The 20,137-nt window shown below is 42.3% G+C and overlaps 1 protein-coding gene across 46 annotated transcripts in view; it reads right to left on the bottom strand.

The window, feature by feature from the left end:
* Window positions 1-20,137, bottom strand: part of TTLL5 (tubulin tyrosine ligase like 5) — a 291,747-nt gene that overhangs the window by 34,853 nt on the left and 236,757 nt on the right. For 15 of the 46 annotated variants that reach the window (XR_010130797.1, XM_063698039.1, XM_019009675.4 and 12 more), the window contains one exon: window positions 15,819-15,901. The exons of 16 other annotated variants lie outside the window; for them this stretch is intronic. Coding sequence is in view for 29 of the 30 variants with exons in the window: in XM_063698039.1 (XP_063554109.1) it covers window positions 15,819-15,901 (83 nt within the window). In the remaining variant the exon portion in view is untranslated. Of the gene's footprint in view, window positions 1-11,345; window positions 11,475-15,818; window positions 15,902-20,137 lie in introns of those variants that run through there. 15 more of the 46 variants (XM_063698032.1, XM_063698025.1, XM_063698033.1 and 12 more) reach the window with 2 other exon arrangements.

Raw genomic sequence — 20,137 nt, 5'->3', positions numbered from 1 at the left:
AAAGCCAATGCATTAGAGTTAGTAGAGCAGAAAGAGAGCAGCCTGTCTCCTCAGTTATGTCTCTGAAGAGCAGCACTAGCCCTGGACCTCCTGTCTCCAGACTTTTTGACACGTGAGAAAAATAAATCCCTTACTTACCCTGCCACTGATTTCTCGGAGTTTCTGTTACCTGCAGGGAATGCTCTCTTAACTAATCCAGGGGTGATTCCCAAGCCCCCTCGGTTTTTCCCCCACCTCCTACCTCCCCACTTCAGCTCCACCCTCTGCTGCAGAGCTTCATCTACAACCATGTTTCCTCTGCCAACCAGAACTGCTGTCCCTTCGAAGGCGGTTCGGGCATGTGGGAAAGATCATAGATCACCCCCACCCAAGGGAGGAGAGGCAGAAGGCCCACCTTGCTCCTTATCCTCCCTCTCCAGGTCTGGCTCCATCTAAATAAGAGAAAGTTAAATGGCTGGATAAAGAGACAGCCAGCCTAACCTACACATGCCCCCCTACTGCCAGGCATCCCCCTAATGAGCCATTTGAGATAACAACCAGACACTGCAGGGAGGCGGAGGCCGCAGGGCCTGATCACCAGCCGCTCAGCTCCATTAGGAAAGGAAGCTGATAAAATGAAATCACCTTGACGGGCCGAGTTTTCAGATGAAGAAGCAGTTCAGCAGCTTCTGGAAAAAAACTGCTTGGGTGTGAATTTCAGCTCCATCATTGACCGTGTGGCTTGGACAAGCTACTTAACTTCTCTCAGCCTTAGTTTCCTCAAATGCAAAATCGAGAAAACAAAAACACCTAATCTGGGGTATAATACATACACAATCTATAATCTTTCTTTAAAAATTGTGACAAAATACATGTAACATAAACTTTACCATCCTAACAATTTCAAGTGTACAGTTCAGTGGCATTAAGTGCATTCACGCTGCATGACCATCCCATCATTCAGCTCCAGAACTCTGCATCCTGCAAAACTGCAACTCTGTGCCCATTAAACAAAAACGTCCTATTCCCCTCTCTCCCCACCCCCTGCTGACCACCATTCTACTTTCTACCTTTCCGATTCTGACTACTTTAGGTACCTTGTATAAGTGGAATCATATAGTACTTGTCTTTTTGTGATTGGCTCATTTCGCTTAGCATAATGTCCTGAAAGTTCCATGCTGTAGCTTATTACAGAATTTTCTTTATTTTGAAGGCTGAATAGTATTTCACTGAATACACAGACCACATTTTGTTGACTCATTCATCTGCTGACGGACACTTGGGATGCTTCTGTCTTTTGATTACTGTGAATAATGCTGTTAGGAGGATACAAATATCTGTTTCTGTCTCTGCTTTCAATTCTTTTAGGCATACGCACACAGAGTGAAATTGCTGGATCATATGGTAATTCAGTTTTTTTGTTTTTTTGAGACAGAGTCTCGCTCTGTCACCCAGGCTGGAGTGCCCTGGTGTGATCATGGATCATGGCAGCCTCGACCTCCCAGCTCAAGTGATCCTCCCACCTCAGTCTCCCAAGTAGTTAGAACTATAGGCATGTGCCACTGTGCCTGGCTACTTTATTTTTTGTAGAACCAGGGTTTCCTTATGTTGCCCAGGCTGGTCTTGAACTCCTGGCCTCAAGTAGTCTTCTTGCCTCAGCCTCCCAAAGTGCTGGGATTACAGGTGTGAGCCACTGTACCTGGCCAGTAATTCTATGTTTAATTGTTGGAGGAACCACCATAGTGTTTTTCATAGCAGCTGCACCATCTTCCACTCCCGACAGTACACCGGGGTTCCAATTTCTCCACATCTTCCCCAGTACTTGTTAGTTTTTAATCCTCCCTTCCCTTCTTCCCTCCCTTCCCTTCTTCCCTCCCTCCCTCCCTTCCTTCCCTTCTTTCCTTCTTCCCTTTCCCCTCCCTCTCTCCTCCCCTCATCCCTCTCTATCTCTCTGTTTCTTGAGACAGTCTTGCTCTGTCACCCAGGCTGGAGTACAGCATATCTCACTGCAGCCTTGAATTTCTGGGCTTAAGCAATCCTGCCTCTGTCTCCCAAGAAGCTGGGACTACAGGTGTGTGCAACCATGCCTGTCTAATTGTTTTTATTGTCTGTAGAGACGGTGTTTCACTATGTTGCCCAGGTTGGTCTTGAACTTCTGGCCTCCAGTGATCCTCTTGCCTTGGCCTCCCAAAGTGCTAGGATTACAGGCAGGAGCCACCATGTCCGACTTATTTTTTGCTTTTTTAATAGTAGCCATCCTAAAGGTGTGAGGTGGTATCTCACCATGGGTTCTGATTTGCATTTCTCTTATGATTAGCAATGTTGAGCATCTTTTCATGTGCCTATTAGTCATTTGCATATCTTCTTTGAATGTCTATTCTAGCCCATTTTTATACAGGAATTTTTGCTGTTGCTATTGAGGCAATCTATCATCTTCATATCCTAATCCTGCAAGATTGATATTTTTATGCTTATTGTATAGATGAGGAAACTGAGGCTGAAAGAGGTTAAGTGATTAGCCTAAAGTTGCCAACTGGGCAGTGACAGGGCCCACACAGGTCAGTCTAACTTCACAGTTATGATCTTTCCACCCTGCATTCTGGAATTCTTACAAAACTTAGGTATTGTTACTGACAACAGCAGTGGTAATGCTGCATGGCCCTGTGAAGCAAAAGGAAGTAAGGAAGGTAACAAGTAAGGGTTGAGAGAACTTTGGTTTTGTTTCTGGGAATACTGTGCACATTTAAAGTGTAACATATGACTCCGGAACCATGATGATAAATTTTACACAATACTCAACACCTGTCAGATGAGAGTGTGGTGTTCAGTTTCAGGTATTCTACAACTTAAGAGGAACTTAAAGAATTCATGGTGAGTTCAGAAGATAATAAGAAAGACAGTTCAGTGTTCAAAAGAGAAATCTGATCTGTGCAATAAACAATTCCAGTTAGGTGATGTAGAGGGGAAAAAAAAAAAAGCTGAAAGCGAATGTTTTCCAAATAAATTCAATCTCATTTTAACTTTGTTCCCTTATAATGAGATTCTTGAATGTGGTCTAAAATGGAACATCTTCATACTGAAATCTACCATGTAACAAGTTATAGTAAAGTTGGGAATGTGTAGCAGATGTTGTTATCTAAAGAGTAGCGATCGGCCAGGCACGGTGGCTCACGCCTGTAATCCCAGCACTTTGGGAGGCCAAGGTGGGCGGATCACGAGGTCAGGAGATCAAGACCATCCTGGCTAACACAGTGAAACCCCGTCTCTACTGAAAATACAAAAAATTAGCCGGGCATGGTGGCGGATGCCTGCAGTCCCAGCTACTCGGGAGGCTGAGGCAGGAGAATGGCGTGAACCCGGGAGGCGGAGCTTGCAGTAAGCCGAGATCGCGCCACTGCACTCCAGCCTGGGCGACACAGCAAGACTCCGTCTCAAAAAAAAAAAAAAAAAAAAGAGTAGTGATCAATCATTCATTATTTTACAGGAAGTAGTTTTACAATGTTGCAAGAAATGGGATAGAAATAACACGTAATTTATAAGGAAGGTTATTCTGATTTTGAAGACTGTTTAATAATAAAATGCATTTTTTAATGAAATCTTCATTAGAAGATTTTATCTTCTGAGGTTAGGCATTTGACTTAAATCCAGGAGAACAGAGGAAATGGACTATTTTTCAGAAAAGTTTTATGTATGTATGTGTTCTTTTCTTTAGGGTCTACAATACAAAGTAATGAAACATTTTGGGTATTACTAGAGATTGAAGAAACATAGAGATATAATTCTGCCCTCAAAAAGTTTATGGTCTTATTGAAGAGACAATTCACCCAAAAAGTAAGCAGTGATAAAAGATGACAAAATCTGAAGAAGTGTTAAACTTTGTGATATAAATTGTAGGTCTCTAGGAATTTTTTAAACGAAAAGATAAATGAGTGACAGAGCGAGACTCATCTCAAAACACAAATAAAAACAAAAACAAAACAAAACGAAAAACTTAACTGGGCCCTTAGGGGATAAAATATATATATATATTTTCCTTTTAAACAGTCTTCCTCTGTCGCCCAGGCTGGAGCGCAGTGGTACAATCTTGGCTCACTGCAACCTCTGCCTCCCTGGACTGAAGGAATTCTTCTGCCTCAGCCACCCGAGTAGCTGGTGCTAAAGACATGTGCCACCACGCCCAGCTAATTTTTGTATTTTTAATAGAGACAGGGTTTTGTTATGTTGGCCACGCTGGTCTTGAACTCCTGGCCTCCAGTAATCTGCCCACCTCGGCCTCCCAAGGTACTGGGATTACAGGTGTGAGCCACTGAGCTTGGCCTAAGAATAGGAAGAATTTGCATATGTAGGCAGGTATTCCAAACGTCAGTAGAAGAATAAAAAAAGGCAGAAATATGAAAATTTACTCATTCATCTATTCAATCAGAATTTCTTTTTTATTTTTGGTTATTTATTTGTCACCTTATTATTTTTTGTTTTCTTTTCTGAATGGGGATTTCTTAAGCCCCTACTACAGGCTGGGCACTATGCTAGACCCTAGAGTTTTAGAGTCCACTTGGACCTGATCCTCGCATTCCAGGAAATTTCAAGCTTAGTAGAGGGAGCAGTTAAGTAACCATAAAGATCCTAGAGTGTTGTAAAAGCCATGATAGAGGTAATCACAGAGTTCTAAAGAGCAGAGTCAAAAGCATCTAAATCAGATTAACATAGGGTAGGGCTGGACAGAAGAAAAGTGGTTGAGGACAAACAGGAATAGGCATATTGGGGAGGGAGGGAACAAAAGTGGGGAGATGGTGCCTAGGCAGAGGAAACTGTGTATGGGAGTCAGGGAGCAGACAATCAACAGGCCACATGATAGAGGGAGAATACTGCTTAGCTGCCAAAGCTTTCAGAAGATGTTACCTCTGCCACCTGCTTTCCCAAGCATATATTAATAGATGCATCTTCAAACAGTAAGATAAAAGACCAGGTATCTGGATCCTTGCCTAAGAGCACAACTAGTTCTTATCAAGCAATCAATTGAGAGAAGTTATATTTAGGATTGCCTAAGACACATGCAATTCACCCAATCCTCTAAATAACCATTATCTTACCCTTGGATTACAAAGACCACAAAGAAACTTAGACTATATTCCTTTTGTCCCCTCACAAAACTGTCTTCATTGACGTGTACTATAATATTTTATCTTTGCACAGTTCATGCCAAGGAGTAGGCATATGAAACACAGCGCTCTATTGGCCTGTTGACTGAGAAGCTACTATTGACTATTTTTTAATAGTTCATTAGCAGTTGACTACTACTTTATTAGGTGTCTTCTATATAAAGTATGTAAAATACTTCCTTTAGAACCAATACTAGGAAATATCTTGACTTTCCCTGGAGTATTTCTTCCTTTTTGATTGTGAGAACTATATACTCCAATTTATCATGTTTCCCTGTTTGCCCTGCCTATTAGGAATCTTAGAACCAAATTTCACCTCAACGACAATAAGTTTATTTAGGCTGATATTTGAAAAATTGGAATTATGTTGTTTTTTGGCCCTGACTTTCCCTTTATACCTTGTTATTTTATTGCATGTGGTTTTATATTTTAAGACCCTATGCTGGACATGAAAAGGCTATGCTGTACCTGCCTAGCTACAATCCCATCTGAAAAAATGGTCAGACATGCATACATTGGCAGCTTTGTATCACACAATCATACTACCCTAGTACCAGGCCGGCATCTGTCTGGAAGGCAGCTGCCACCCACTTTATTTAGGCCAGTTAAGGCCTGGGAGAGAGAGCTCTGCCCACCAGGGGCACTTTGCTGGAGGAATGAATGGGAAGTATTCCGATTCTGTCTTCTGAAAACTGAATGTAAAAAAAAAAAGGAGAGAAACAATCCCATAGAGAGAGTCACGTCATGAGTAGGGCGGAGCTGTTAGCCTAGACAACAATGGAAGCTGACTGCGGAGGAGCCAGCAAATGACCTGGCCACGGGGATGGGCTAACCCGAGCTGCTGTTCAGCCAGTAAAGCTGCTGATTCTCTCAGCAAGGCTGCAGGTTTTCAGGAGGTCTGGCTCTTGAGACTGATTCCTCCCTGTGCTCATGTACAACAACTTCCCTTCCAGAGGTGAACTGAGGGTCTCTCTCCTCTCGATCATCAGAAGGCTCTTGTGGTAATAATAAGAATAAATGTACACATGTACGATGATGATTAATTTTGGAGAATACTAAAAAGGATGAATAAATATAACACAGAAGGCCTGTGAGCGGTCATTTTTCTGAGTTGTGATTTTGAAAATTCCATATTCCAGTATCTGATTAAAAACTATCAATAATTCATTGCCTAATATAATTTGAAGCTCAGGCATAAGTTAAAAAACTCTCTTGTCAAATTCCAAAATATCTTCATTTGGGCTTGTCACAAGTCTTAATTTCCCTGGGAATCAAATTACAAATAAATAAAAGGGGAAGGAAAACACCTCACTCTCACTTTTCAGTTCATTAGATATTAAAAAAAGAGTGATTCTTCTAACCAACACCAAACAACTAAATGATACATATAGCAACTTCTAAGCAGCTGATTTTTTCTTCACCTCATCATCTTAAAATCAGGTTGGTTTTCTAACTTCTTTCCCCATTTTATAATGGGGATAGAGGCTATGTTTTATTAGAGCGAAGGCAAGTCCACACATTGAAGCTACTCCTCTCTGGTATCAACTAACTGCATAACCAGACTGGGCGCGGTGGCTCATGCCTGTGATCCTAGCACTTTGGGAGGCCGAGGTGGGCAAATCGCTTGAGGTCAGGAGTTCGAGGCCAGCCGGGCCAACATGGTGAAACACTGTCTCTACTAAAAATTAAAAAAAAAAATTAGCCATGCATGGTGGCGCATGCCGGTAATCCCAGCTACTCGGGAGGCGAAGGCTCGAGAGTTGTTTGAACCTGGGAGGCGGAAGTTGCAGTGAGCTGAGATCATGCCGCTGCACTCCAGTCTGGCTGGGTGACAGAGCGAGACTCTGACTCAAAAAAACAAAAACAAAAACAAAAGCAACCAACCACCCACCCCCCAACAACAAAAACAACCTGCATTCAAGTTTTAAGAGAAGGGAGCCCCTTGACACCTATGGTGCAAACTGGAAATACCTGCATGTTCAAAAGACGAGAACAAAGAAGTATAAGAGACTACTGTTTTAGTTTTAGTAATGCTCTTCATTTTGAGGACTTAAGAGAATCTGAGTCTTTTTCTTTATAATCACAATTTGAAAGAATAAAGGATAAAAATCAATACAAATCATGCCAACAAGGCAATACACTTCAAGTCATCATTCTCCAAGCCCTGCTATTATCTACCTACACTTTTTGGGACCTGGTTCAAACTCTACAGATCAGGTAAGCAGAGGTGTAAATATTTCCGTGTGGAAAGCTTGCTTTTTCCAAAGACAGGAGTGGCTTAGCATGTCATTTTCTTTCTTTAGAACTTTCAGGAGCAATTATGCCCTGAGGATATGAGGACAATAAAGCAAAGGTATGTGGCTATAAGAGGTGTGGGTTCACAGGATGGATAACCACAGTGAACAGATCGATAACCTGGAGTGATATATATAAAGACAGAAAGAAGGGCAGCCTCATGCTGGTTACTTGCCCAGTTCAGGACTGCAAGAATAGACTAGATCGTCTTCTGCCCAAAGTGCATGGATATTACACAGGACCACACAACTCTGCAGCAAGATGTAGGAGTAGGCACAATTCTAACAATCCAGGCTGCCAGGCATTTTTTTCCAAGAGGTGTGTGTGCTTCTGTAATGTAAGTGTAATTTGAGAAAGGGGCCACTGTACTTCCCGTGTCTCTTTATAACAAAGTAGTAATTGTTAACAACCGAAGAATCATCACTCCTCTCTTGGGATTTTGCCAGTTCAGCAAGAAAAAAATATCAATTTTCAGATATTATCTTCCTCCATAGCCTATTTCTTAATCCATTTGAGAAATGGAGTTCTCTGGTTTTCTTCAAGGCCAATGAACCCATTTTGGATAGATTCTTAGAAGTACCCCTATTCTCTCCCCCAAACTAAAAGCCAGGCTGTCTTCTTCCTCACTTCCAACCAGGTTGTTCAGCTATACTTGGGTTTTGTTTCTGAATGTAGAAACAGTTACTAAATGAAATGCAAGAGGCCTCAGGACAGGAACGCATGCACTTCAATGGCTGACAGCCAGGTGATTTTGCCATGTAGAGGGATCCACATCCTTCTTGTGTGGCTACAGCCAGGTCAATGCCAGCAAAACACATACTGTTAAAACATCACTTGTGTAACACAGGCTACGGATGAAGTGCTATGCCCAGTTGCTTAGAACTGGGTGATGTAAACCTAATTCATGGTTCTTCCTGGTTCCTTGTATCGCAAGTTAAAGATCTTTATCCTCTTAATGTTTGTTCTAAGAATGTACATGTTGGATATGGTACGGCAAAGTTGGTGTGGCCACAGGAGGAAAACAAAAACAAGGCTCGGAAGGAAGGTATCGTTTATTCTGACAGCTCCCAGAGAGGGGGTCACTGCACACTAAGCAGGGTCACAGTGAATGCACCAGTGTCAGTCTGGAGGCAGAAGACAGCAGTTGGGGGGAAAAGCCTAGGTCAGAACCTTTGCTAGGGCTTCCATAGGAAAGGCTAGGCAGGGCAATTAAACAGCTTTGGATTGGCTGGATTGGCTAGTTTAGATAATTCCAGGGGGCTTCGGGGTATAGGGATGGTATCTAGTTGCCTGGTACCTGGCCCTGAGATGATTTTAGGGCAGGGGAAATTTTGGGTTGGTGTGTGAAAGTTTGATAAGGAGGTTGGGTGTAGATACTCAGGACTGGTTGGTTTGCATATAAAAGATGTGCTCATGGACAAGTTGTTACTACGTTTAGGAATTAACTAGCCCTGTGAAAGGCACTCTCTCCCCTGAGCCTGCAAGGATCCCAAATGCCAGGGCACTAAGAATACAGAAAATGGGCAGGTGTGGTGGTTCACGCCTGTAATACCAGCACTTTGGGAGGCCAAGGCAGGTGGATTGCTTGAGCTCAGGGGCTCGAGACCAGCCTGGGCAATATGGCAAAACCCCATCTCTACTAAAAATATGAAAAATTAGCTGTGCATTGTGGCACATGCCTGTAGTCCCAGCTACTCAGGAGGCTGAGGTGGGAGGATCGCTTGATCCCAAGAGGCGGAGGTTGCAGTGAGCCGTGATCACACCACTGCACTCCAGCTTGTGCAACAGAGCAAGACCCTGTCTAAAAAAAAATATATATATATACAGAAAATAAGAAAATATAGTTAATATAATTAGCCCTCTGATGAACAGACAAATACAGAATCTAAGAAAACAAAGAACAATGTAGGTATTTAAATATGACACTTGCCCCGGGCAGCATACAGGGGTCATACACAGGCTTTGCTCCTAATATCCTTCAGCACAGCTCCCTCCACTCTGATAAGGACAACTGACGTTTTTCTCAGTTTTATAAAACATGTAATGCAAACACAACTCAAATTCTCTAACCTGACTGCCTCTCTAAACCCACATATGAAGAGGTTCTAGGACTGTCATGGCTGGTGATGACATTCGTTTGTGATTATGGTTGAAGGGACCTCTGCTGCCTACACTGCATTTGCAATAAAAAGAAAGCATGCTTCAGGTGATGGGCTGAGGCCTGTGGGGTTCTGCCTCCTCACTTTGTAAACAACCTAATTCTTCTGCTCAAGAGATGCAGCCCACTGCCATCGGCCACATGCCAGGCTGGTGGGCCTGACTCTGCAGCTTCCCAGCAGTGACGGTGGTGTCATAGGAGCTGGACTTCTGAGACCCTCTGATCCACTCTGTCCTCTTTGTCCATACACACATGCTGTCTCATTGCCTCAGCTAATCACAAAGCACAGCATCAGTCATCCCTCGCTTATACACAGCTCAGGCTCAGCATGGCTGTATCTGCAACAGAGATCAAAATGTTGAGAAATGGGCTCTTTCCCAAGGCTTCTTTTGCTGATGGTCCCATTTTGCCATGTAATGTTCAGGGTGGATTGTAAAGGATACTAATGAACGAGGTTCAAGGAAAGTGATATTATAACTGTGGCAGGTCCAAGTATCACAGTCCTAGAAGCAGATGGACATGAGTACTTCTTGGCAGGCCATCAGTTTAGTTTGGAGCTTGGTGTCACATTTGTTCTTCTGGCTGCCAGTCTCCTAAGGGAAATATTGACCTTCTTGCTTTAGTCTTCTATATTTTATTAGTTGTTCATCATTGGACAGGCTGCTTAGTATCAGAATTAAAGGGCCATTGGCTAAGAATTACCAATAGAACTCTGGTTGTTTTCAGTTTCTCCAGTAAATTTTGGTATATGACCAAGCCATGGATTTGGTGTTCCCTTCTCTCTTCTCATTCCTTTCTGGAAAGAGTTTAGATGGGCTAGGGAAAGATATTTGAAGCTTGCTGATCCAATGTAAATGAATCCTGTGGTGGGTAAATAATTTTCCTCTCTCTTTTGCACTCCTGGGGTATTCTGATGAATAACGCTTCTCAAATAAGTTTATAAATATTCCCCCAGAGGTAAGAAGAGTATTAGCCTCATGGCAGGTATGCCGTTAATGCATCAGTGTGTAGGGCAGGACATAGAGAAAAGGAATTATCAAAGCCTTGAAGTTTCGCAGAATTTTCTGGAAAATTTTGAAGGCCATGGCTGGGAACAAAATACTGACGGCAGTGCTGGTGAAGTGTGGAAACAGCTTCACAAAATCAAGTTAGACCATGCCTTCGGTGTATGAGCTTTTTTTGGTTGGATGGAGGATGAGGTTTACAGTTTGTTTTGCTGCTAATTATAGCATATGTTTATTTAAGTAACTCAGCAAAAACACAATTCATCAACCTCGCCAAAATTTGAAAAAAAATTTGTTCCCTCCCTGCCTCCCATAATCTGAAAGTCCAGTTTATAAATTCTAGTCTAAAAGCCTTAATAATAAATATCCATTCTCTTTTGCAACTACTGCAACTTTACCTTCAAATATCATGTTTTCCCATATATTATGTTATACTTTGTGATAACTCAATTATGGTTTTAGTTTCTTTATTTGAACTGTCTTAAAATCCTCGTATTTTTAAACAAAAGCCTCTAGTAATAGTAAAGTTCTTACTGCCACAGCGCCACCTACTGGTAGACCATTATAGGAGCAACCTATTTGGAGCTCAACTTTGACCCAGTTTGGGAGCATCCTTCTAAGTTTTGGTTTATAAAGCCCCAACTTCACTGTCATTTTGAGAAGCTAGAACTTCTTTTGGTAGCCACTAAGTCTCTTGCTGTAGTATAAAGTCAGCAAGTGAAAATGATTAAAATATGCTCTTATTCTTACCGTTACCTTAAATTGGCCCTGACTTCACCGACTTTGATTTTCTCTGTCCTATAACTGCAGCAAGGGCTTCAGATTGTGTGGGCAAGGGTTTGGATGTGGCAAAAATAACTTGGGGAGTATCCAAAGATCCTGAAAAATGGAAAAAAGAATCCCTACTTAACACTACGTTTGATTTTGGCCCAAAGGACACAAGGTAAAATCTGAAACTAGGTTAAGGGGATCACCGTTCCCCCAGATAACGCCACCCCACTTCCTGTCAAATTCCAATTCACAGTCTCTCTTTTGCTTTTGAACAGCGTACAAGTGGGTGATCAACCCAAATTCTTACCCCTCTGGCTCTGGAAAGAAAATCTGGGGAGCAATCAGGGGGATAGGATTTAGTTTTACGCGACTGTACTCCAGATCCACCCAGGAGCTCCAAAAACTATACAACACGTGGTGAAAAGAGTAAGAATCTGATCATGAAAATAGGTCATTCTGTTGAGAGCTGCCAGGCAAGTAATTTGCTTGAAAGTTAAAGTGACATCTAGATCCTTAGGGTTTTGGCTCCACAGGGTTCACTATACAGTAATGTTCCTTTCTCTTGTTGTCTCAGGGACCCAACGAAGTGGGCAGTCAGAGTCACACTGATGCGCTGTTGCCCCATCCCCATCCAAAAAGCACAAAGCTATAGTACATTTTACTAGGGCCAGAAACAACGAACATTTAATAAGGACACTGCTCACTGCTTGCAAATGAAATCCATCATTGATTTTCTAAAGGTGGTAAGGTCCCTTCCACCAATTGCAGACTACTAAGAGCTTAAAAATAAAAGGAGGGAGAGGTTGGGCTCCAGAACAGGAAAGGCTTAGGCAGAAGCTAAGGGGCAGGGATGAGGGCAGCTGCTGCGGCTTCAGACTCCTACAGTAATGGTAGTTTACATTATCAAATCAGCATGAGAGAAATGTCAGTTATCTAATCTGTTGCTCTCTGCTATTTTAGTTTACCATCACCACCTCAGAACTCAAGAAGAACACCACGGTTATAAAGAAGGAAGGCCAACGACTTTGGCTTTGGGCCAAGAGCTCTCACTCCAGCTTCCTTCTCAAGTTTCCAAATTTGCTGACTCTAAACCTTCCCTTCCACAGCAAACTACTAATATAAAGCCTGAGGTTGGTAAGTCAAGGAAAAACCACATTCATGGAGTACTCCAGGCACTCTGCTAGGAGCTTTCAATTCACTATCTCATTTAATGTTCATAATACCAAGAATGCCATTAAGCCACCATCTATAGGAAAGGACTCTGAGTTGTTCTTCAACAGTGCCCTGGGACGAATCACTATCTCATTCAGACTGCGAGAGAACAGTCACACAGCCAAAAGCCTGGCTGGCAAGACTTACAGGAAGAATTAAGGAACTACAAAACAGACTTCTGCTATAGTCTTGGACTCAATATCATGTTTAACGGATTGAATTAACTGGACCAGATGGGCTAAATACCTTTCAAAGATGGTTTAGGGATTCCTACATAGGCACACGCTTCCCAGGTCTCAAGGAGAGGTGTAAACTTTTAGACTTATTATGAGAGTTGTTCTTCTTTCTTGTGGGTTTACAGAAAAATGTTGCTACTAGCAACCTAATCTCCTTTTTGTAGGATATCCTTCTGAACCCCTAGGATAGAACTGCTTTAAATCTACTTGTAATACAGAAAACAAATGATTTGCAGTTCAAATGTTGGTGTGCCTGGCAGTTACTTACTAGTTGTACAAATAACTGTAACAGATTTAGTTACTAATGCTGTGAAGGTAAAATGTTCATTGGGAAGTATGGAAAATGCCTGAAGCTTACTATGTCATGCACCTCAGTGTTTCTTTAACTAACGATCAGGAACACCAGAAAAATCAGAGTAGAAACAAATTTGAAAAGTTCAGAGGCCCAGAGCCTATTGGTGACAAAAGCAGTAAGTAATAAACTACCTAAACAATGAAGAAGAATGATCTGCTTGTTACCATAAAGTAGAATTAGCAGGGAAAGGTCACTATGAGAAGCCAGGAAGAAATACAACTTCTTCTTCTTGCTCTGTGGTTTCATACTGACACCAAGTTCAGTATGAGTGCCACAAAATCTTCTAAATAGCGTTACCAAGAGTCAGTAAACAGTAATTCATGGTCAAGATGCTGCAAGTATGACCCACCTGACCACCCAAGTTTCCAACTGGCTCAGCTGGAGTGCATGCAAAGTTCAATTCAACACTTAATTTATCAATCAGACACGCAAATGAAGTATAGTCAGGGAACTCCTTGGGTTTGTGAACTTCTCCAGCAGAAGCAAACTTGAAGAGCCAAAGGGGTTCTCATAGGGTATCTCACAGAAATCCTTCACACTTGGCCATGATTCCCTTGTGCCATTACTTCGCAGTTCATAACAATCCCAGGTGAAGGTTTACTTTCTTAAAAATATAGTTAACTGCCATGTTCTAGTAATTCTTTTTTTCTTTCCTTTTTTTTTTTTTGGAGGAGTGAGGTGAGTAGATACCCATCAAGTATTTCTTGAATTCAGGTTCTAAAATGTTCAGTGGAGAACAAATCCTTATACTCCTGTCATACTTCCATGGATCAATGTGGCTGGGAACTGGGGCATGAGCAGGGAGTGGCAAGAGAAAAGGTTATGAGGTAGTAGTGGCCCAGGTGTAGTTACAGTAGTTACAGCGCCTTCCCTATATATTGCTTCATTTAATCCTCACTATAAGCCTTATGAGATACATATAATTATCCCCAGGATGTAGTCAAGTAACTGGCTTTTTTTTTTTTTTTTTTTTAAATTAGAGGTAGGGTCTTGCCCTGTCACCCAGGCTGGAGTACAGTGGCAGGATCACAACTCACTGCAGCCTTGAATTCCTGGGCTCAAGTGATCCTCCCACCTCAGCCTCTTGAGTAGCTAGGACTACCGGCATGTCACACCACACCTGGCTAATTAAAAACATTTTTTTTTTGTAGAGATAGGGTCTCACTTTGTTGCCCAGGCTGGTCTCAAGAGATCCTCCTGCCTCGTCTTTCCAAAGCATTGGGATTATAGGCATGAGCCACTGTACCTGGCCTGAGCTTCTCAGAGATCTTGTAATCATTTTAAGGTGTATTATGTCAATCCCTGACCCCTAACCACCCAGCCCCCTCCTGCTTAAAACTCCTCGATGGCTCCTTATTGCTGTCAGGGCAATGACCAAGTTCCCTACATGGCTCACAAAATGGCCCTACTACCTCACAACCTTTTCTCTTTCCACTCCCTGCTCATGCCCCAGTCCCCAGCCACACTGATCCATGGAAGCCTGTGGAACACAGCACGTTTTCACTTCCCCCGGGGCTTTGCTTGCACTGTTCCCTCTTCCTAGAACTCCTTCCACCTGTGCCTTTCCTCTCCTGGCTGACTCGTCCACACTCCAGTGTCAGCTTCGATGTTTTTCCTCTAGGAAGCCGTTCCCAGTCCCTAGAGATCTGGGCTCGACTGCTTAGGTTCAAATATGCCCCACTGCTTACTAGTTGTGAGACTTCAGACAAGTTTTATAATCTGCCTGTGCCTTTATTTCTTCAGCCATAAATGGGGAATATAGTTCCTACATTATGTGCCTGTTCAGTGAACAAGTGAGTTATTACACATAAAGCATTCAGAACTGTGCCTGACACATAGCGAATCCTCAGTCAATGTAGTCTGTTGTTATTCTATGTGTCTCAGGCATGCAATAATACCCACTTTGCAGCACATTCCCTGCTGACTTTTCTATCTCCTTTAAAGTTCCCTGAGAGCAGACTGTCTTGTTCACCCTGTGTGTATCTCAGTGCCCAGCATGTTATTTTCTCTAGAGTAGGTACTCAATAATAAATATTTGTTCAATTTTCTGACTTATCAGTGCATTTTTATTAATTATTATTCATAGAAACTATCTCTTGACCAACACTGCCTAAATTATCTGTATGCACCTACACTGAGAGGCTTCAGGCTGTCAGTAACAACCTGTCCACAGACCATGGCATTAGCACAACACGCAGATCAAAGACCAGAGCTCCAGCTCTGCATCCACGCATAAGCTTCAACAAGCCCTCAACTTTCTGAGCCTCTTTCCTCATGTGGAGGGGACAAGATCAAACTCACAGGGCTGTGTGAGAATTAAGTGAGAGATACAACATGCGGAAATACAACATAGACAGTGAAATACCAGTCAATACGCGACATCTGTATTAAATGCTGCAAATCTGACAGCATTTTATAAGATGGCGAGGTTTCATTTACCCCAAGCTAGTTCCAGAAAATGCCTATTTTAGGCTGCCAAGACTATTTTAAAGAAGAATGCAACAAAAATGCCCATTTGCCAATGTTTTGAGAGGCTAGATGTTTCATTCTTTGAACTGGGGCTCTCTTTGGAGGCAGAAGAGAGAATGTGCCAAGCCCAACACCTTCCCTGTCATCTATCCAGTTGCAGAAGAGCTGGTGCCCACTAACCTGTAGAGCTGGTGATGGGCACAAAGGCTGCAGGGTTAAGACTGCTTTGGAGTCCATTCAGCTGCCCTTCCGCGGAGGACCCTCTGAAACACAAAGGAGCTTGGTCAGACCTGCAGGCAGAAAGGTGAGGTCAGGTGCAGGACCTCTGATGGCTTCGCTTCTTGCTCTTGGTGCTGCTTCTCCTGTGGCTCATTCACTCACTTCCTTCAAGGCTTTGTTCAAATGTCACCTTATCAGAGAAGACTCTATGACAAACCTCCACACTTCTGAAATAGTATATATTTTGAGATTTATTGTTAATTTCTCCCTACTGAAATGTAGTATCAAGAAAGCATGGGCCTTCATCATTGCTGTGTCTCCAGTGCCTAGAATAGTGCCTGACACATAACAAGTACTCAATAAATAGTTGTTTATTGAAGGAAAAAATTATATTTCTGGCATTGACTTACCTAAATCATATGAAAACACATTTTTAAAAAAGCAAGTCTCATGTGGAAGAGTGGTTTTCAACTGGGGAAGTGGGGAAGGAGAGATTATGTGTCCCCTGAGCCAACCAGGGACACCCAACAATGTCAAAACATCTGTGGTTATCACAACTGTGGGGTGCTACTGGCAGCTAGCAGGCAGAGGCCAGGAATACTGCAATGCATTCCACAGCGCACAGGAAAATGCCCCAAACAAAGAATTATCTACTCCATGGTGTCAATAATCCCAAGACTGAGAAATGTACACAGCATCTCCCCTCATGCCAACTTTGACAAGAGATATGACAGAGTATATCTGATTCTTTGGGCAGAGGTTCCCTAGCCATATGTCTCAGAAATCCTAGGACTAGTCTGATGCCCTACAGCCCAAGTCAAGCCTCCCTGTTAAAGGCGCTTACAGCTCTAATTCTTTCTTTGCATTTTTCAAAATTTTAATTATGAAACTGTGTAACTGGTTGCTTAGTATCCATCACCCTTGCTAGAATGTAAGCTCCATAATGACAGAGATTGTATTGGTCTTATTCACTGCTGCTGCATTTTGCACACATCAAAAATTTATAAATTTTTTTGAAATATTTGTAATATTTTTGTTGTATATTTATAATATAATATTTTTGTTGGGTCTATCTGTCTTGATTTTAGTTGATGTGTAAAAGTTGTACCTGAGAGATCAAAGGTTTCACATGCTCAGTTCTTTGTTTTTGTTGAGCAACATCCAACCCAACCTTTAGTATCTCTCTCCCGACACTATTTTTCCAGTCAGTCATTCACACAAGAAATATTTATTAAGCATTTCCTGTGTTCTGTACTAGTGAGGAGATACGTTAAAGCACGTACATAAAACACAAACTGTGTGCTAAATGCTAAAGAGAAAAAGCACACAGTGTTATGAGAACGAGGCAGGGGAACCTGGTTTAGATGATGAGGACAGTGGTCAAGGATGGTCTTTCTGTGGAAATAATTTCAAGGGAGTCATGAAGTTAGGAGAGGTAGGCATTAGCCAGGAGGAGGGAGAGGAAAGAGCGTTTCACGAGGAAATTGCATATATAATGACTCTGAGGCAGAAAGGGGCTTGGAATGTCCTAGGAACCTTTAAAGACCAGCTAAGGAGATAGGATAGGGGTGGGGACAGTCAGGCAGTGTTTGCTGAATGTCTTTGACAGGAATGACCTGGGGTCACTTGTTAATCACACAGCTTTCCAGGTGGGCCTGGGGACAGTGCCCCAGGTGCTCAGGTGATTCATATCATCATTGGCTAGGAGGTAAAGAGCAAAGTGGTATGAGGTGCACCTGGAGAGTCAGGTGGTGTCTGAGGTGCCCACACAGTCCCTACAACCCTGAAAGAGACATGCCGCTTGAGAAGATTCTAGCCCAGCATTGGCGCAAGGATCAGACTGTCTCACAGCCCCTCCCCTCTGGCAAGCAATTTGGGGCCTACCCTCTCCTTTCCACTTTCATTTTGAGGACAAGGGAGCCACAGAGGCAGGAGAGAAAGGGGCAGAGAGCTTCTCCCTTTTCCCATCAGCCTCGGCCTTGGACAGCCACATCTGAAATCCTCACGCATTTTATTTCAGCCCCTTATGGGACCCAAAAACTCTCCCAAAGCATCTGTAGCTGATGTTTGCTCTTCCATGTCCAAGTGAAAAAGTTCTGGAGGGCCTAAGATAAGCTTTTTCCTTTACAGAAGTTAAAAACCATTAGAGCCACTGTGCTTGCTTTAGGAGCAGCTGAGTGGAGCAAAGCCCTGGGCTGGTCTCAATTTCACAAAGTATTAGTGGTTTAAAAAAAAAAAAAAAAAAGGAAGAAGCCGGCAAAATCTTTGGGTCAGTAGTAGAAACTGGTAGTGAATAATAGAAAACTGCCTGAGGGATGAGAAGAGTCCCTGGGGGGTTAGACTCAATGAATTCTGGGTCTTTAAAACTCTTGAAACTTTTCCCTCTCCTCTCTGGAACCCCCAACCCACCCTTCACCTTCTCAGGCTTTATCCCGTTCTTTACTCAAGATCCTCTAACCCTATGGTCCCTGGTTCCCAGTTTCACTCACTCTTCCATCCTCTTCCCTCCCATCAACTCCCATCAAAGGCCTTGGAGACCACCACAGATTCAGAATTTGAACACTTCTAATGATTCTACTGCTTCTAGCATAGAGTCCCCACTCTCCCTGTGATGTAGAAATGTGTCCACAGCAATCCAAGGGGAAACTCTTGAGTGAATTTTTCCACGGAAACACTGGTGCACAAAATGGTTTAGGTCTGTTATTACTACTTTAGGCACATTATGGGTAAATATGCTTTTGTTGTGATAACATCATTTCCTTGGGAAAACATATTGCAACTTCTGGACAACCTTCCCCTAAATGAGAACTTTTGAAACTCAGCTTGTCTAGAGCCTGTATGTCAACTTGCACTTGCCCCTGAAATGATTCTTTGCTGCTTTCCTAGGAATACATGTGTTTTAGGAAATATTTACGTTGGGAGGTATGTATGTGTTCCCTTGGTTGTCTTTAAGTCAGTTACTATGGTTTAACACCTGGATAACAAGACCTACCTTATAGGCTTTTGAAGACTACGTAAGATGGTGAATATAAAGCACATCTAAGCAGTGACTGGTGTTACATTATGGACTAAATATACATTAACTATTACTAGTAGTAGTATTGTCATTTTTTACTTAGGAATACTGCTTAACACTCTCTGCATTCACTATAAGTCTATCTACATACAGAAATATCAAATTGAATGACTCATTGACTCCAACATCAGTCTGAAATATTAGTGCTAAACTACAGAAGAATGGCCATAGGCATTCTGAACCTGGAAGTTAACAGCAATTTGCTATTAAAGTTACAAGGTAATTAACTGGCAACCTATAAGACAAAAATCTCATAGTAAAAATTATTCTTAAGATCCCTTAGGAAGAGACGCCACATTTGAGATTGACAGGTTATCTCTTAATAAATCTAATATGTATTTTTCTGCCAGTGTCAGAATGATTTGTTCAACTGTGCACCAAATGAAGTAGGTTTGTATTTAGAAAAGTAGGCTTGTATTATGGGATCATGTTGTATAAAGTATGTATTTTTATTTTTACTTTTTTGAGACAGGGTCTTACTCTGTCACCCAGGCTGGAGTGTAGTGGCACAATCACAGCTCACTGCAGCCTCAACTTCCTGGGCTCAGGTGATCCTCCTATCTCAGCCTCCCAAGTGGCTGGGACTACAGGCGTGTGGTACCAGGTCTGGCTAATTTTTGTATTTTTTGTGGAGACAGAGTTTTGCCATGTCACCCAGGCTGGTCTCAAACCCCTGGGTTCACACGGTCTGCCTGCCTTGGCCTCCCAAAGTGCGGGGACTATAGATATAAGTGACTGCACCTGGCCTAAAATATGTATCTTTAAGCATGAGAATAACAGTGCAGTGGGATGCCCCTGCTATAAGAAAGTCCCACGGGAACTGCAACTGACTGACTGGAGTGATATTTCTCCCATCTTATCCTAAGTGTAAAATCAATTGGAATCAGCCACTTTATTGAAATTACAATCAATTTCTCTCTGAATAGCTGAATGTATAAAGTTAAATATGTGTGTGATACAGTTCCATTATCTGATGTTCTCTGGTCATAGTACACCAGAATATAAAGAAGTGGCTAAAGATGAAGTTAGAAAAACTGGAGTTATAGAAGTATCAAGAGCTTGACAGTGAGAAATACTGAAAAGATGGGACAAAAGGTGCCATTAACTTTACACTACACAAAAGTTAGAGTTCAAACATGAGAAGAGTGATAGATGTGAATATCTAGTCCTTAATTGTTCTTCTTGGAAACGGTACAACTGTCTA

The sequence above is a fragment of the Gorilla gorilla genome, chromosome 15, assembly GCF_029281585.2.
Source record: "Gorilla gorilla gorilla isolate KB3781 chromosome 15, NHGRI_mGorGor1-v2.1_pri, whole genome shotgun sequence".
Lineage (NCBI taxonomy): Eukaryota > Metazoa > Chordata > Mammalia > Primates > Hominidae > Gorilla > Gorilla gorilla.
Note: the sequence above shows the minus strand (reverse complement) of the source record. Positions and strands in the feature narration are given on the sequence as shown.